General features: G+C 45.4%; 1 protein-coding gene across 1 annotated transcript; it reads right to left on the reverse strand.

Annotated features, from left to right (window-relative positions):
• Positions 1–16: 16 nt before the first annotated feature.
• prss56 (serine protease 56) lies at positions 17–15,511 on the reverse strand. The gene is made up of 14 exons (XM_035788915.1): positions 14,983–15,511; positions 12,992–13,150; positions 12,495–12,749; positions 12,192–12,381; positions 11,917–12,025; positions 11,553–11,709; positions 11,116–11,258; positions 10,166–10,325; positions 9,819–10,007; positions 5,303–5,479; positions 3,760–3,935; positions 2,955–3,495; positions 2,542–2,648; positions 17–2,305 (listed from the first exon to the last, which is right to left on the reverse strand). The coding sequence occupies exons 1-14, from the start codon at positions 15,077–15,079 to the stop codon at positions 2,132–2,134; spliced, it is 2,634 nt and encodes an 877-aa protein (XP_035644808.1). The 5' UTR covers positions 15,080–15,511; the 3' UTR covers positions 17–2,131.
• Positions 15,512–17,364: the final 1,853 nt, after the last annotated feature.

Raw genomic sequence — 17,364 nt, forward strand, 5'->3', positions numbered from 1 at the left:
AAAAATACAAAGCAGTTCTCTATACAAATAAATATAGCAATGAAAAATAATATACCAATGTACAGTATGAAGGGGCCTACAGTCTGCTTGCTTCACAAGAGGCTCAACCTTTTGCAGAAAAACAGACATTTTGAATAACTTATTTATACAGGCTCATAAATTAGAATGGGTTGCGTCCATAGAGATAGATACATGGATATAACCCGTTTTAGCATGGCCATCGGCATTGAGGGCTTCCACCTTTTTAATGGCACAGGTACAAAAATGAGTTCTCTATCTATTTGTATGGCTGTCTCACTGCGTTACGCCAGCCATGTAAAAAAAAACAACTCATCTCCATGAATGGTTGCTAGGCAGGATGGTCTAATACATTCAGGGCTGTGTGTACATAGAGGTCAGGCTCTCAGGTGGGTTGACATGTTGTATAATGTCACTCTCCTGTCTGTTCTTCAGCGTGGGCCAGCAAAGTCACGCAGTGTGTTGTGTGTGCACTTGCGTCCATTTGCGCGGAGCGATTTCATACGCATTTGGACACATTGGTACAATACAAGAACGATACATTTGAATTTGAAACGAGTCGGTGCGATTTGGTTTGATTAGGGAAACTAATTGATGCAATTCGGTTCAATGCACTTCTTTGTCGTTGCATTGAACACATTCATTTTCCATTTTTAATTCATAACTGCTGCTGATGGGAGCTCAGAAGCTGGGCCTCTCTGTGCTGGATCTGTCTGAGATGACTTCTCTAAGCTGAGTGGCCCTCAGTGTGTGTGTGTGTCAATGGTGTGTAGACACCTGAGCAGACTGAGCATCCACCACCCCACTATCAGATTAGGAGTGGAGAAATGTATGCTTTTTCTCCCACCACTTTTATTTGACATCTGACATCACCATCGCCCACTGATTAACTTGTCATTTTTGCAGGTTAAACATGTTTCCAGCTAGTACTATGTCAATATTTATCTTTTAGAAATTAGCATGGTATTTAGCCAATTTATATAATGCAGCTTTGTATTTTACCCCGTCTCAAAAGGGAACGGTTTAGACAGTTTGGAGTTTTATGGAGACCTTCTCCATTCCGACCAATGAATCAACGCAACCATGCGCAGCTGGCAAAACCTATTTCTGTCCTTAATGAACATACCCTGTTCATGTTGAAATGACCAAATACAATGACTGTTTAAAGCAAAACTACCAAAACTATTTCTGTCCTTAATGAACATACCCTGTTCATGTTGAAATGACCAAATACACTGACTGTTTAAAGCAAAACTACCAAAACTATTTCTGTCTTTAATGAACATACCCTGTTCATGTTGAAATGACCAAATACAATGACTGTTTAAAGCAAAACTACCAAACTATTTCTTATAGTGAACCTGAACAATTAAATGAAATGTGAATGATTGAAAACCCCAAATCAACAGTTGGATGTGAGTTGTATCCATTCCGGTCGGCTACACAACTCCAGTAAAAACCACTTTCTACAGCTCATTTGGTAACAATGACCCGAAATGACCCAAATTACATCTGTTGTCACTCAACTAATAATGCCTATGATATGACATTGTGAAAGCCATTACAAGCATCTGAATGCAGATGTACGAATAGCCCATTAGAACAACTAGAGCAACCTCTCGTTGGCACGAGCAGCTGTCTCCAGCTCTGTACGCACAGTTGCTATCTCACACTCATACGCAGTTACGTGATAAATTCTGATAGGCTACTGAACTAAAGGAGCAGTTTTTTTCCCCGGAATAACACTATATAAAGTAAAAAACAGTTAACTGTCAGTTTGGAACATTTTAAATGGGTTTTCTGACCGATGCATACGTCATTTGGATCAGTTAGGGCTCCCCGCCCACCAATAACATGGACGCACTCAGCATCTTAAGCATTTGAACCGGACCTGATGTGCATTGGTGAATTGTTACATTCCTAATGTTTAGGTCTCCTAGAATGCCCAGTGCCTGTCCTCTCGCCTCCCATCTGAATGAGAAGTCGCCAGTTTCTAGGTCCCACGGGGTTCGTTCCCCCTCTCTGGTCTCCGGCACCACAAGCTGACGAGACCATGCCTTCGCTGAGCCACTGAGTCTTTGACGTGTGTTCGTTTTGTTGAACTTGATACTGTTTACGTTTTGAGAGCGTCCAGAGCCAGAGCAATGATGCGCGGCATGCTACGGTAGAAGGACTCATTCTCCAGACCCACCAGGCTGTAGAAGGTCAGAGGTCGACCCCCCACCACCGCCCTGACCCGAGCCTCGTACAGACCCCGTTCGTTCTTAGAGCTCAGGTCCACCAGCAACTGAGGAGGAGGAGGAGGAGGAGGAGGAGAAAGAGAGTGCGAGAGAGAGGGACATTGGTCAACAACGCAGGACATGACGACAGTAGCAAATTACTTGAATGAAGAAAAAGTGTTGGGAAAAAGTCTGATTGGTTTGAGTTTACTTGTCTGACATAATATGCACAATCTCAATATCTATATAATTATATCCCGCATAAATAGACCTTGTAAATATTGCTGTGCAGAGAAAACCTCACCTCCTGGAAGTTCATGTGGAGGTTCTTGGTGGGGATGCCCAGGATCCACTTGTATGTGTCTCTGATACCACTCACTTGCTGGGTGGACTCTGCTACTCCTGGACAAGCTGTTAAAACACCCACAATCTATTATTATGTTGCTAATATCCAATACCGATCATGTTAACATATACACATGCTATGAGTGAGGCTAGAGGTTTCTCCTGACCACGTGACCTGACCAGGAAAAACTCCAAGCCTTATGTTTAGTCTATCTAGGGCCCAGAGTGTTTCCTAGTCATGTCACATGGTCAGAAAAAAAAGAAAAAAAAATCAGGGTCGTAATAACGTGACACTGTTGATTACAGAGCTGTTCCATCTTACCATCACAGACACGTACAGTACAGACATGCAGTACTAGATTCGACACGTACCTTTAACCCCAGGGATCTGCCTCTTGCGGAGACTCCTGCGTCTCCGGTGGTCGAGGGACAGCTGGAGGGAGGGAGAACCAGGAAGTAGAGTCTGTCTGGAGTCAAAGGTCGTTGCTATGGGAGACATGGTGCTGCCGATGGTGGACAGAGACGGGAACAGGCGCTGTAAGGTTGTCTGTTCGGTCACAGCTTCGTTAAGCCAATCAGTAGTCTCTATTGAACTGACTGGTGTTGGATCTGAAAATGTATCCTCTTCAAACGATGTTACACTAATTTCTGCATCTTCTGTCGCCATTTCATTCTGTGTCCCAAATTTCCGGATTTCACTGATGAGGGCTGTGAGCGACTCTGACCCCTGAAGGGGGAATGAGGAGGGCGACTCTTCAGTGGGAACAGCATGAATGTTGGGAGAGTTTTCCTGGAGGAGGTCTGTATTCAGGTGCAAGATCGGAGGAGCAGGTCTGGAGTCCAGTTTGGAGTGTAAGGCTGAGATGATGGTCTGGTACTTCCCCTCTAGCTGATGCAGAGAGGGGTCCTCTGCCTGGAAATGACATCATCAAGAGGGTTAAAAATGGGTACAGTAAAGCACAGACTAACATTAACGTACAGCAACAGTATAGCATAGTACACCAGTAAAGCAAACTGTAGTGTTGATATAGCTACTGAATATAAAGAAAGAGTACAACACAGTCTCATAAGCCAGTGGTCAACATGGGAGAGGATCATAAAGACAGTTCAAGATAAACAAAGTGACTGAAAATGACCTTTACAAAGTGTTGGAAGAGTTGAGTTCACTATGGCCTACCTGAAGGAAAAGGCTCTCTTCTTGGCTCAGGGGTTTGGAGCCGTGTGTCTGTGTGTCCAACTCCACAGCAATGCCCCTGAGGTAGTTCTCCCAGTCAGCCACCAGGGGGCCTACCTTCTGGAACAACCCAGGACCAGTTTCCTCTGACCCTGACCGGACAGCACCCCATACCTGTTCTTTAATAAATAATATCCCTGTTACACACATACAATGGCCATGTGACACACACTTCTGGATGCATAATATAATACATACATACTATCAATAAATAGCATTTTAATACCTATAGAAAAAAAGCAAAGGTAGGCTGTGTGGGTAAGATTGTGTTTTTGGACATGGTTTTGAAGAGGAATGCGGTTGTTGTGGGGGTAGCAGGGGCTTACAGTACTGTGATGTGGAGTAGTAGGGTGTGTGGAGTAGTAGGGTGTGTGGGGGATAAGATGAATGTAGGTGATTAACAGAACAGGGAGGAATGGAGAGCACGAGGGGGCTAGAAAGGGTACAGTAGTGGGCTGTGGAGTAGTAGGGTGTGTAGGGGATAAGATGAATGTCGGTGATTAACAGAACAGGGAGGAATGGAGAGCACGAGGGGGCTAGAAAGGGTACAGTAGTGGGCTGTGGAGTAGTAGGGTGTGTAGGGGATTAACAGAACGGGGGGAATAAGATGAAAGGGTACAGTACTGTGATGTGGGTAGATTAACAGAACAGTACTGTGATGTGGGAAGGGTGTGTGGAGGTAGCAGGGGCTTACAGTACTGTGATGTGGAGTAGTAGGGTGTGTGGAGGTAGCAGGGGATTACAGTACTGTGATGTGGAGTAGTAGGGTGTGTGGAGGTAGGGGATAAGATGAATGTAGGTGATTAACAGAACGGGGAGGAATGGAGAGCACGAGGGGGCTAGAAAGGGTACAGTAGTGGGCTGTGGAGTAGTAGGGTGTGGAGGGGATAAGATGAATGTAGGTGATTAACAGAACGGGGAGGAATGGAGAGTACGAGGGGGCTAGAAAGGGTACAGTACTGTGATGTGGAGTAGTAGGGTGTGTGGGGGTAGCAGGGGCTTACAGTACTGTGATGTGGAGTAGTAGGGTGTGTGGAGGTAGCAGGGGCTTACAGTACTGTGATGTGGAGTAGTAGGGTGTGTGGAGGTAGCAGGGGCTTACAGTACTGTGATGTGGAGTAGTAGGGTGTGTGGAGGTAGCAGGGGCTTACAGTACTGTGATGTGGAGTAGTAGGGTGTGTGGAGGGGATAAGATGAATGTAGGTGATTAACAGAACGGGGAGGAATGGAGAGCACGAGGGGGCTAGAAAGGGTACAGTAGTGGGCTGTGGAGTAGTAGGGTGTGTAGGGGATAAGATGAATGTAGGTGATTAACAGAACGGGGAGGAATGGAGAGCATGAGGGGGTTAGAAAGCGTACAGTAGTGGGCTGTGGAGTAGTAGGGTGTGGCGGGGATAAGATGAATGTAGGTGATGAACAGAAAGGGGAGGAATGGAGAGTACGAGGGGGCTAGAAAGGGTACAGTAGTGGGCTGCCTGTGTTGTACCTGTTTCCTGTGGGATCTCCCTCCTCTCCCTCTCCTTGGCGGTGAAGGCTGTACTGTAGATGTGTTCCACCAGTTGAGGCAGGGTCTGGGTGAAGAAGGTCAGGTCTACCTTGTCTCTGATATAGTCCTCTGCTCTCTGGAGCAAGTCCAGCAGGGTCTGCAGGAACGAACGCAACTCTGAAGAGAGGAGAAATCAAGGATACATTATATAAAGAGCAGAGAGAGACTTGATTAATCTGAGTAATCTGCAGAGGATTAGCTCATTACAATTTCCAATATCCATCTCCACTACAACAATAGTATCATCATTATTGCTTTATACAATAGTCTTCAAGCTGTTCTTGCTCACGGACCCCATCCCAGGCAAACTGGCAACCCACCATCATACGTTAGCAAAAACAATACATCTCACATCTCGTCTTCTCAGGTGAACTAGGAGCAACATTTACAAATTAATAGATTTGTTAGATATTATTTTGACATCCCAACATTACAGTTGGAAGAGGAAGAGTAAACTCTAACATAGCCTATTAGCTAGAAAGGTAACTCTAAATTGTATCGCGAAGAGCAGCTGTTAAAAGGTTAGCCATAGGGATGGGGACAATTCCATTTAAATTCCAGTCAATTCAGGGTGTATACTGAAATTCTAATTATTTTCAAAGCTTTTCAGCACACTGGTAGCCTATTTGCAGGTGCTTTTCAAAGCCTTATGTCAGAAACTATTTTCTACATTGTAGAATAATAGTGAAGACATCAAAACTATTAAATAACACACATGGAATCATGTAGTAACCAAAAAAGTGTTAAACAAAAACATTTTATATTTGAGATTCTTCAAAGTAGCCGCCCTTTGCCTTGATGACAGCTTTGCACACTCTTGGCATTCTCTCAACTAGCTTCATGGAGGTAGTCACCTGGAATGCTATTCAAATAACAGGTGTGTCTTGTTAAAAGTTAATTTGTGGAATTTCGTTCCTTCTTAATGTGTTTGAGCCAGTCAGTTGTGTTGTGACAAGGTAGGGGTAGTATGCAGAAAATAGCCCTATTTGGTAAAATACCAAGTCCATATTATGGCAACAACAGTTCATATAGGCAAATAGAAATGACAGTCCATCATTACTTTAAGACATGAAGGTCAGTCAATGCGGAAACGTTCAAGAACTTTGAAAGTTTCTTCAAGTGCAATCACAAAAACCATCAAGCGCTATGATGAAACTGGCTCTCATGAGGACTGCCACAGGAAAGAAAGACCCAGAGTTACCTCTGCTGCAGAGGATAAGTTCATTAGAGTTACCAGCCTCAGAAATTGCAGCCCAAATAAGTGCGTCAAAGAGTTCAAGTAACAGACATCTCATCATCAACTGTTCAGAAGAGACCGCTGCAAAGAAACCACTACTAAAGGACACCAATAAGGAGGAAACTTGCTTGGGCCAAGAAACACGAGCAATGGACATTAGACCGGTGGAATTCTGTCCTTTGGTCTGATGAGTCCAAATTTAAGATTTGGTTCCAACCATCGAGTGTGTGAGACCAGATGATCTCCGCATGTGTGGTTCCCACCGTGAAGCATGGAAGAGGAGGTGTGATGGTGCTTTGCTGGTGACACTGTCAGTGATTTATTTAGAATTCAAGGCACACTTAACCAGCATGGCTACCACAGCATTCTGCAGCGATACGTCATCCCATATGGTTTGCGCTTAGTGGGAGTATAATTTATTTTTCAACATGACAATGACCAAAAACACCTCCCAAAACACCTCCAAGTTGGGTAAGGGCTATTAGACCAAGAAGGAGAGTGATGCATCAGATGACCTGGCCTCAACCCAATTGAGATGGTTTGGGATGAGTTTGAAAGCAGAGTAAAGAAAAAGCAGCCAGCAAGTGCTCAGCATATGTGGGAAGTCCTTCAAGACAGTTGGAAAAGCATTACAGGTGAAGCTGGTTGAGAGAATGCCTAGGGTGGAAAGGGTGGCTACTTTGAAGAATCTCAAATGTAAACACTTTTTTGGTTACTACATGATTCCTTATGTGTTATTTCATAGTTTTGATGTCTTCACTATTATTCTACAATGTAGAAATGAGTAAAAATAAAGAAAAACTTGAATGAGTAGGTGTCCAAACATGACTGGTACTGTACATACAGTGCATCCGGAAAGTATTCAGACCCGTTTCCTTTTTCCACATTTTGTTACGTCACAGCTTAACTCTAAATACCCACAATACCCCATGATGACAAAGCGAAAACAGGTTTCTAGATTTTTTGCAAATTGATAAAAAAACAAAAACAGAAATACCTTATTTACATAAGTATTCAGACCTATTGCTATGAGACTCGAAATTGAGCTCAGGTGCATCCTGTTTCCATTGATAATCCTTGAGAAGTTTATACAACTTGTTTGGAGTCCACTTGTGGTAAATTCAATTGATTGAATATGATTTGGAAAGGCACACCCCTGTCTATATAAGGTCCCACAATTGGACAGTGCATGTCAGTGCAAAAACCAAGCCATGAGTTCGAAGGAATTTTCCGTAGAGATCGAAGGACAAGATTGTATTGAGGCACAGATCTGGGGAAAGGTACCAAAAAATGTCTGCAGCATTGAAGGTCCGCAAGAACACAGTGGCCTCCATCATTCTTAAATGGAAGAAGTTTGGCACCACCAAGACTCCTCCTAGAGCTGGTCACCTGGCCAAACTCAGCAATCAGGGGAGAAGGGCCTTGGTCAGGGAGGTGACCAGGAACCCGATGGTCACTCTGACAAAGCTAAAGTTCCTCTATGGGGGAACCTTCCAGAAGGACAACCATCTCTGCAGCATTCCACCAATCAGGCCTCTATGGTAGAGTCAGACTCTCACAGTACCGTGCAAAAGTTTTAGGCAGTTGTGGGAAAAATGCTGTAAAGTAAGAATGCTTTCAAAAATAGACATGGTAATAGATTAGATTGATCAATTAACTAAATGCAAAGTGATTGAACAGAAGAAAAATCTAAATCAAATCCATATTGTGTGACCACCCTTGGCCTTCAAAACAGCATCAAATCCTCTAGGTACACTTGCACAAAGTCAGGGATTTTGTCAGCATATAGTCAGGTGTCTGATTAAACAATTATACCAAACAGGTCCTAATGATCATCAATTCAATATGTAGGTTGAAACACAATCATTAACTGAAACAGAAACAGCTTTGTAGGAGGACTAAACTGGGTGAGGGAACAGCCAAACTCATCTAACAAGGTGAGGTTGCTGAAGACAGTTTACTGTCAAAAGTCATACACCATGGCAAGACTGAGCACAGCAACAAGACACAAGGGAGATATACTGCATCGGCAAGGTATCTCCCAGGCAGACATTTCAAGGCAGACAGGGGTTTCCAGATGTGCTCTCCAAGCTCTTTTGAAGAAGCACAAAGAAACAGGCAACGTTGAGGACCGTAGACACAGTGGTCGGCCAAGGAAACTTACTGCAGCAGACGCGACACATCATGTTTACTTCCCTTCACAACCGGAAGATGTCCAGCAGTGCCATCAGCTCAGAATTGGCAGAAAACAGTGGGACCCTCGTACACCCATCTACTGTCCGGAGACGTCTGGTCAGAAGTGGCCTCCATGGAAGACTTGCGGCCAAAAAGCCTCCGACGTGGAAACAAGGCCAAGCGACTCAACTATGCACGAAAACACAGGAACTGGGGTGCAGAGAAATGGCAGCAGGTGCTCTGGACTGATGAGTCCAATATTTGGCTGTAGCAGGAAGCAGTTTGTTCACCGAAGGGCTGGAGAGGGGTACACGAATGAGTGTCTGCAGGCAACAGTGAAGCATGGGGGAGGTTCTTTGCAAGTTTGGGGCTGCATTTCTGCAAATGGAGTTGGGGTTTTGGTCGGAATTAAGAAATGATCATCAATTCAATGCTGAGAAGTACAGGCAGATACTTATCCATCATTATCCATCATGCAATACCATCAGGAAGGCATCCGATTGGCCCCAAATGTATTCTGCAGCATGACAACAACCCCAAACATACAGCGAAAGTAATTAAGAACCATCTTCAGCGTGAAGAAGAACAAGGAGTCCTGTAAGTGATGGTGTGGCCCCCCACAGAGCCCTGATCTCAACATCATCAAGTCTGTCTGGGATTACATGGAGAGAGAAGCACCTGAGGTCTGCCTAAATCCACACTACCAGCAGAGTACCTTCAAAAACTGTAACGAGAAGAATTGATGCTGGTTTGAAGGCAAAGGGTGGTCACACAAAATATTGATTTGAGATTTTTTGATAAATATAATCTATTAACATCTATTTTTCAAAGCATTCTTACTTCACAGCATTTTCCCCACACCTGCCTAAAACTTTTCCACAGTACTGTATATATACACATACACAGATCCCCGGTTGAATAACCCTGCAGTATAGGTGTTGGTTCATTTTTTATGCACTAAACGTAGGGCAGTTGAGAGTTCATGGTCCTCATGCTCACTTCACAGCAAAAAATGGCCGTGAATGTTACAAGTCAAACACTTACGACACTTCTTGAAGCGGCTGCGACATTTCTCCTCTACGAGGCGGTTGCAGGCAGCGCTCCCCTGGCTGGGAGGGCAGGTCTGGGCGTAGAAGCGACACAGGGAGATGAACTCCGACCTCTGCTGCTCCTCCGACAGCTCCGATGTCTTCAGCAACTCAGGGCACGTCGGCTCACGACTCCCAAAGGACTCTGGGTAAACCAGGGAGTGAATGTTAGAATGCTGGTTCAGTACTGTATCATGATTCACATCAGGGTATGTGATATGTTTTAAATGTTTCACTTCAAAAGCTTTAGAACCAATCATTTAAATGCGTGGCAAATAATAGTGGCTTTAAAAAATGAGTTACTCTGTATCTCGGCGAGTATCCAATCGGAGAAGGCGCTGACCCGTGTGTAGACCCCAGGTTTGCCCTTTTCCCCACAGCCGTCTCCCCAGGACGTGATGCCGTGCAGCTGGAAGCGACCTGATATACGGTCCTGGTAGATCAGAGGGCCTCCAGAATCCCCCTACAGGACACAGACAGTATTACAGCTATGAAGTACTCATATATATGCCATTCAGCAGGCATTTTAATCCAAAGCAATTTAAGGCGTCCGCATGCTTCCCAGTTCGGAAGAGTTTGTGCATACATAATGAAGACATTTTGTGATGTTTTTGTTCGTTTTGTACTTTTCTGGCTGTTTGTGCACACAACATTCTTTTTTGGAGGCAAGCCGGAGAGAGTAGCCGAAGTCTACGCCCCTTCGTCAGTGATTTGTCCACCGTAGGGATTCTTCAATAAGTCTTTGTTGTCATTCAATGAGAGACCTCGTTTTCATGCAATTTTTTTTATTTTGCACCAAACATCTTAGTTAGATGTAAAATTGCACAACCCAGATCTCCTCTGTAAAAATGAATGTCAGATTTCTTAGAAAATACACTTCCTGAAAATAGTCAGAATTTAAGGGAGTATGCGAGCCCACTCGTTTGGTTCGCATAGCCGAAGCATGCTGACACCTTACCAGTCATGCATGTGGTTTATACATGTTTTATGTATGGGTGGTCCCGGGAATCTAACACACTATCCTGTCATTGTAAGCGCTATGCTCTCTACCAACTGAACACCAGAGGACCTCACTCATCACAATATAAATGCACAGGAGCAAAGCTCTGGATTACATTTTGAATACATTTAAACAAATGCTAAGACAACCTTAAATCATAAATCTCATTAGTCTGAGTCAGTCCAATGTTAGGAAGGGACCTGGGAATGACATTATCTTAATCTCAGTCCATTGACATGGCAGTACCACCCACCTGGCAGGAGTCGATGCCCCCAGAGAGGTACCCGGCACACAGCATGGTGTTGGTGACCAGCTCCTTGCCCAGGGAGCTCTTGCAGGTGCTCTGGGGCAGCAGAGGAACCTTAGCCTCCATCACCACGTCCGCTGAAGGACCATCTGAGGTGAGACAGGAAGTAGTTTAATGAGTACATATCATACTGTGTGTGAAGGCTTCAAACAAAGTTCAATTTAGTCACTTCCTTTTGTCAATGCATTTGCTTTTCTATACAAATGAGGTCCATAACCTGGCCCAAAAATGTTACTTGAGAAACTGACAACTTTGTAACACATGAAATATAGAGTATTGTAGCTAACATTTACTTATCCAGAGTGACTTACAGTTAGTGCATAGTGCCACACGTCTTTGGTGAATGAATCATATATTAATGATGGTTAAAATAATAGAAGTACCTTCGTAGAGGGAGCCCCAGCCGGCCACCAGACAGGGGCTGCCAGTAGGCGGTTCCAGACCTGATGGCAGACACACAGGGGTCACGCGATCCGACAGGACCACCGGAGATGTCAGCTCCACCAGCGCTATGTCGTTGTTAAACGTCTTGGGGTTGAACTGCACAGAGAGGGAGGGAGGATTGATTAAGTTGATTGACCGACGTGATTGACTGATTTAGCAGTTAATTGATTCATTCAATTGCATTGCTCTAGCCGGGAACATGTGACCTTCAGAGAACAGACTGTGCTGCAACACTCAAACTGTAGTATAGACGCAGCTCTGAAGGCAGAATGCACAGTAAGAAAACATGTATGAGAAACACACCTTGGGATGGGAGATGATGCGGTTGACCTTGAGCACCTGCTCGTCAGGGTCGGTCTTGGTGATATCAAACTCTCCCACCACAGCCGTCCAGTAGCTATCACTGCGGCTGCTACAGTAGATAAACACAGAGAGAGAGCGGAATAAGGTCAATTATGCTGAACTTTTTACTCTGAGGGAAAACATTCAGAGAGACAAAATTAGAAGTGTCACACTCTCTCGGTTTAACAACCAGTACCAAACAACCAGTACAAAAGGACCCACACTTACACACTTACCCAGCGAAGCAGTGAGCGGCGGTCACCACCCAGGAGCTGTCCACCAGCACCCCTCCACACATCAGCCCTCCGTCCAGCTGCAGGTTGACCAGCCAGGGCCAGCTGCCAGGGAGGGCCGGGGAACCCCCCACAATACGGGAGCGGGGCTGGGTCACGTTCTGCACCACCGAGAGCCTCTGGCCACACACTGCTGCTGGGAAAGAGGGGGGAGGGACGACACTTATTTTTCATTGCAAAACATTTTGGTGTGCCCTAATGAATAACAACCAAATATAGTGCAAATTGTGTGTGTTGCTCACCCACCCTGTGTGCGTGTCTGTGTGGCAGGCTCCAGGCTCTGCATGGTGTTCAGGAGGCTACACTGGAGCACGCGGGCACTGCAGCTCTCGCCCATGATCCTCACACAAGCCTCCTTCTCCTTTTCGCCCGGCGGGCACCGCCGGCGGTAATACCCACATGCCTGGCTCAGCGCCCAGCTCCGCTCGCCCTCCTCCGGAACTTTCTGAGCCTTGGTAATGACGTCACAGCTGGGCTCAGCCAATGTGCCATCCAGAGAGGCTGTAAAGAGGAAGAGGAAGTAGAGATGAGGCAACGATTATAACCACAATGATTAAATGGCACCATGTACGAACACTTATTCTCATCTTGTGTGATTGTTATGAACTTCTTTAACTCCATCAAAAATTCTGTTTCCACTTACACAAAATCAGTACAACAAGACATTAAAACACTCTTAAGACCTAGCCTCATGTTGTCACATGGGTGATGGGGAGAGATAAAAGCTATGGATGTTTCCTTACAGCAGGGTGCGGAGCGCTGTCCGCAGTCCTGAAAGAGACAGGGTACACAGTCTCTACAGACTGCCTCGGCCTGACTCCGCTCCGACGTCGCCAGTTCCAGAGCCGACAGAGCACTGGTCAACGCCGCCTCCAGAACCACAGTACCCCGGTCCGATAGAGCTACAGAGAGAGAGAGAGACAAGAGAAGAGAGATGGAGTGAGAAAGGGATATGTCAACTTGAAGAACAGTATGACCAACAGCAAACGGTCAGTGCAGAAATGAACAGTAGAAAGTCAGCCATGTGACTCTCAGCACTAGGGCACATAAATGCAAATCTTTAAGACTACTCAGAACAGTTGAGACTGCATTTACATGGTCTTATACTGTTAGGGCATTGTGACAGGTTTGTATTCTCGGAGGAGATATAATTATAAGAAGCACATTCGGAGGACATGCACACGACTGACACATTCCTTAAGTGTGGGAAAGTCGCAGTAGTTGACCGCACTCTGTGTTTGTGCTTGTAAAAGTGAGTACGGTGAGTGTTTATGTGTGTGTGTGTGTGTGTGTCACTGTGTGGAGCCCCATTTTTCTCATGATGCTCTTGAGCCCTTTGGCAGCGCGATAGGGGAGCGAGCTCACGCACAAACACGCTGGCGAGGGCTGTGCGGACGCACTTCAATTGTGCCGCCGCCCCCGCGCCCCTCCTCTGTGCGCTCCACATCACAGGGCAGGCCGCTAGCAAACAACGACAATGCTGATTAGAAGACTTAATTAGATGGCAGAGACGGCCCGAAGCATGGAGGAAAGGGGACACGGGCTGGCAGGACAGGGGCGGCAGAAACCCTGCACTCTTGGAACCCTTGGTTCAAACCGCTACAAGCACTGTGCGCCACCATCATCATCACTTTGCTGTACTCAGCCTCCAAAGAGATCTGGGGGATCTCTACTCGTAGGATTCATGCCGATCAGGGTAGCTGCTGTAACAGCTCTGGGAAAGCTCAGGGAAGTGACCAATCCATTCCTTTTATAAGGAGGTACGGTAAGCGATTGTACTCATCAAGATGAGATTTGGCTGGATATGTGCCTGCATGTGCAAGGTCCATTTGACTGTGATACAACAATAAACACCTAATTCACTCACCGGTATGTAGATGTCAAGATGACCTCTGCAGTGAGCAGGATTAGAGAAGCCTGCTCCGACAAACTGTTTGATCTATCCTATGCTTACTCTGCCATCAAATGCTTACTGGCCCCGGTAATTGTTAAGTGTCTGCTAAATGGCATATGCTATTTATTATTTTAAAACACCGACACCAAACGACTTACTGCTGTCACTAATGTCTGGAACATGTCATTATGTAATACAGCAGTGTGTGTTCACTGTGTGAACCCAGTTCACCAATCTGCATCGGTTAGGCTTTTGACCTCAGAGAAATTGCTGCACAGGCCTATAGTTTATCGTGCCTTCGCAAGGACAGAGAGAATTTCCGATCAAAACACTAAATAGAATAGATCACCCTCGCACTACCAGGAAAGTCTTGCTTTACTTCAAGTGACAAGCTCAAGATCAGATAGATAAAGGCCAGCTCCTCTGAACTGTGGCAACCGTAGACTTGGATCGTGCTGCAGACTCAATGTGCAGAGTGTGAATGACAAACCAAGCATCATTAAAGTGAAAAAGTCATCACTACCACAGCATATATACAGTACATGTACTCTCTACATCAGTGTTTCCCAAAATGTGTCCAACTGATTGAAATTATCAGAGCATGAGGATGAGTTGGTTATTTGAATCAGCTGTGTAGTGCTAGGGCGAAACCCAAACCGTGCTCCCAGGGGGGACCCTAGGACTGTGTTTAGGAAATCCCGGTCTAGATCATCCACACTAAGTGACATATTATTCAGTGAATAGCCAAGAAGTTGACATGAGAAACGCAACCCTCGCAGTGTGCAAAGGTATGACACAAAGAGACACGGTTTAAAATGACACACAGACCAGGCCTTTTACCTTTCAGAGCACTCTGAGGCATCCTGTACACCTCTCTCCCGGCTGGCGCTCCAAGGCAGCAGTCCATCGCCATCAGCAGCAGTGACACCAGCAACATGCCGTCAGATCATCAGATCACCACTCAGCGGTGGAGAAGAAAAAAAAAATCACAACAAAAAAACTCAGAAAAGAAGAAATGGGCTAGCAGTAGTAGTAGTAGTCGTAGTAGTAGTAGTAAACGTCTCTGTCCAGCAGCACCAGCTATTGTCTTGAGACTTGTCTCTATCGTGGCTGTCTCTCTGCACTCTCCCACACACACTGTGCTACCGCGGGGCATCTGTCTGCAAGTTTCCTTAGAGGAACAATAGGAAGGAGTAGAGTGGTCTGCGGTATATATAGAGTCCCTCGGGAAACACCAGAGAGGTGGAGGAGGGGCGAGAGTGAGGGAGGGGGAGGGAGGAGAGATGCTCCCATGGCCAATGCACAAACAGCTGAATTCATTAAAACTGTGACAGCAAATCTGAGTACTACTTGCCAAGGCTGGAAATTACAAAGAGGTTTGGTTCTGTGAAAAGGGGGGAGAGGGAGCCAGGAGGGAGGGGGTGGAGTGATGGGGCTTGGAGGCAAGGAGGGGGGTTTGAATTCATTAACATTGGAGGGAGAGAGTTAGTTGTGGAGCTATGGCTGTGTGAGAGAGTTAATGTTGTGAAAGGGCCGAGCAAAGCAGGGTATCAGTGACAGAGAGATAGGGAAGACAGCGAGACGGGGACGGAGAGATGAGAGGAAGAAAGAGAGAGAGAGAACATGGACAGAGAGATGAGAGAAAGCGGGGAGGGACAGAGCAGAGGACTGAGAGATGGGGGAGGGACAGTGAGAAGAGAGAGAGGAGCGTCTGCCATTCTCCCTGCCCGTCAAAGAGGGCATTGTGCTCGATGTCTCTCAGAGGATGCCCACTTCAAAGCCGTCCCCCGGGAATCACTCGGACACCGCCCCCATTGATCACTTACAGCCCTTTATCCCCCCCATTAAAATATTGTCAGTTCACATCACTTTTGTCTTTCTCAGATGAACTCACAAATCGTTATATAAAGATACATTATAAGAATGGTGGTCATCATAAGTTGTGTCTTATAGTAGCAAACCAGTAGGTTTCAATTGAAAAGTTTTCAATCTTGGTAACGTTTTGCTGTATGTCTATGCATTGCAGCTCCAGCATGAGTAGCCAAAACAGCATTGATCGTTATGAAGACTCTTCTTTGATGTGTTGTCGGTATGTAATTAAGACCAGATTTAAATCAAACCAAATCTTTGTTACTAACATAACTACTACCTGTGTACACACACACACCTTATTCTAAAAACCAGTAGGCCAATATCTGTGAGGGCAGTTTATGAATATTTCTACTCTACTGTGAACCGTTCTGCTATTCTATCTGGGAACAGGAAAAGGTGCATGCATCTTCATTTTTAATGCAATGTGGGTTTGAACTGAACCCCAATTTCAGGGCAACCTGGCTTAATTTGTATTTGACAAAATGTTTGCACCTGTTATTTTCTAGAGGAACTAACGCATATTGTAATAGAAGAACCAGGGTTTTTTCCCGCGCAGGTCACATGGCCAGGAAAGACTCCTGACCCAATCTATAAGGTTTTACAAATAAGTCAAATAGAGGTCAAGAGGAGAACGCAGACCTTGATTCTAAACAAAGTGACTTCCAAGTTGGATCTCAGTGTTAAGTTTTCATTTCCCTCTGAAAATCACAAGTTGTTCAGACACCCATCACCCAGGTTCTTGAGACTTCTGTAGAACCGACAACAAAATGTGACAATATCGGCGACCACAGAAGACCATACCACCAACACAGACACGATGTTCTGTACACCCATACACAGACTGTTATTGGAGAGAACGCGGTCTATGGTCACACACTAGCTAGACGTCCACATAAAACGAGGTCTAGATACAAAGCGCCAGTAAGCCAAAAGAGGGACGCAAATTGGAGTCATCTTTAAGCCAAGTGAGCGGCTGAACGATGAAACGCAGCGCGGCTCCAACAGTAGCAGGACAGCATCAAAGTGTGCCGCTGCAACCCTCCCCACAGGCCAATGCTGACGGCAGGGTTCACACTGCTATCAACAAACCCTTCCCTTTATCCACATTGTTACGTTACAGCCTTATTCTAATATGGATCAAATGTATTTTCTTCCTCATTGATCTCAACACAATACCCCATAATGACAAAGCGAAAACAGGTTTTTCCAAAATGTTAGCAATTGAATTTGGTTCGAATATAACTTCGAGACAGGATTGTGTCGAGGCACAGATCTGCGGACAAGGACCACAAATGTCTGCAGCATTGAAGGTTCAAGAACACAGTGGCCTCCATCAATCTTAAAATGGAA

The sequence above is a fragment of the Oncorhynchus keta genome, chromosome 15, assembly GCF_023373465.1.
Source record: "Oncorhynchus keta strain PuntledgeMale-10-30-2019 chromosome 15, Oket_V2, whole genome shotgun sequence".
Classification (NCBI taxonomy): Eukaryota; Metazoa; Chordata; class Actinopteri; order Salmoniformes; family Salmonidae; genus Oncorhynchus; species Oncorhynchus keta.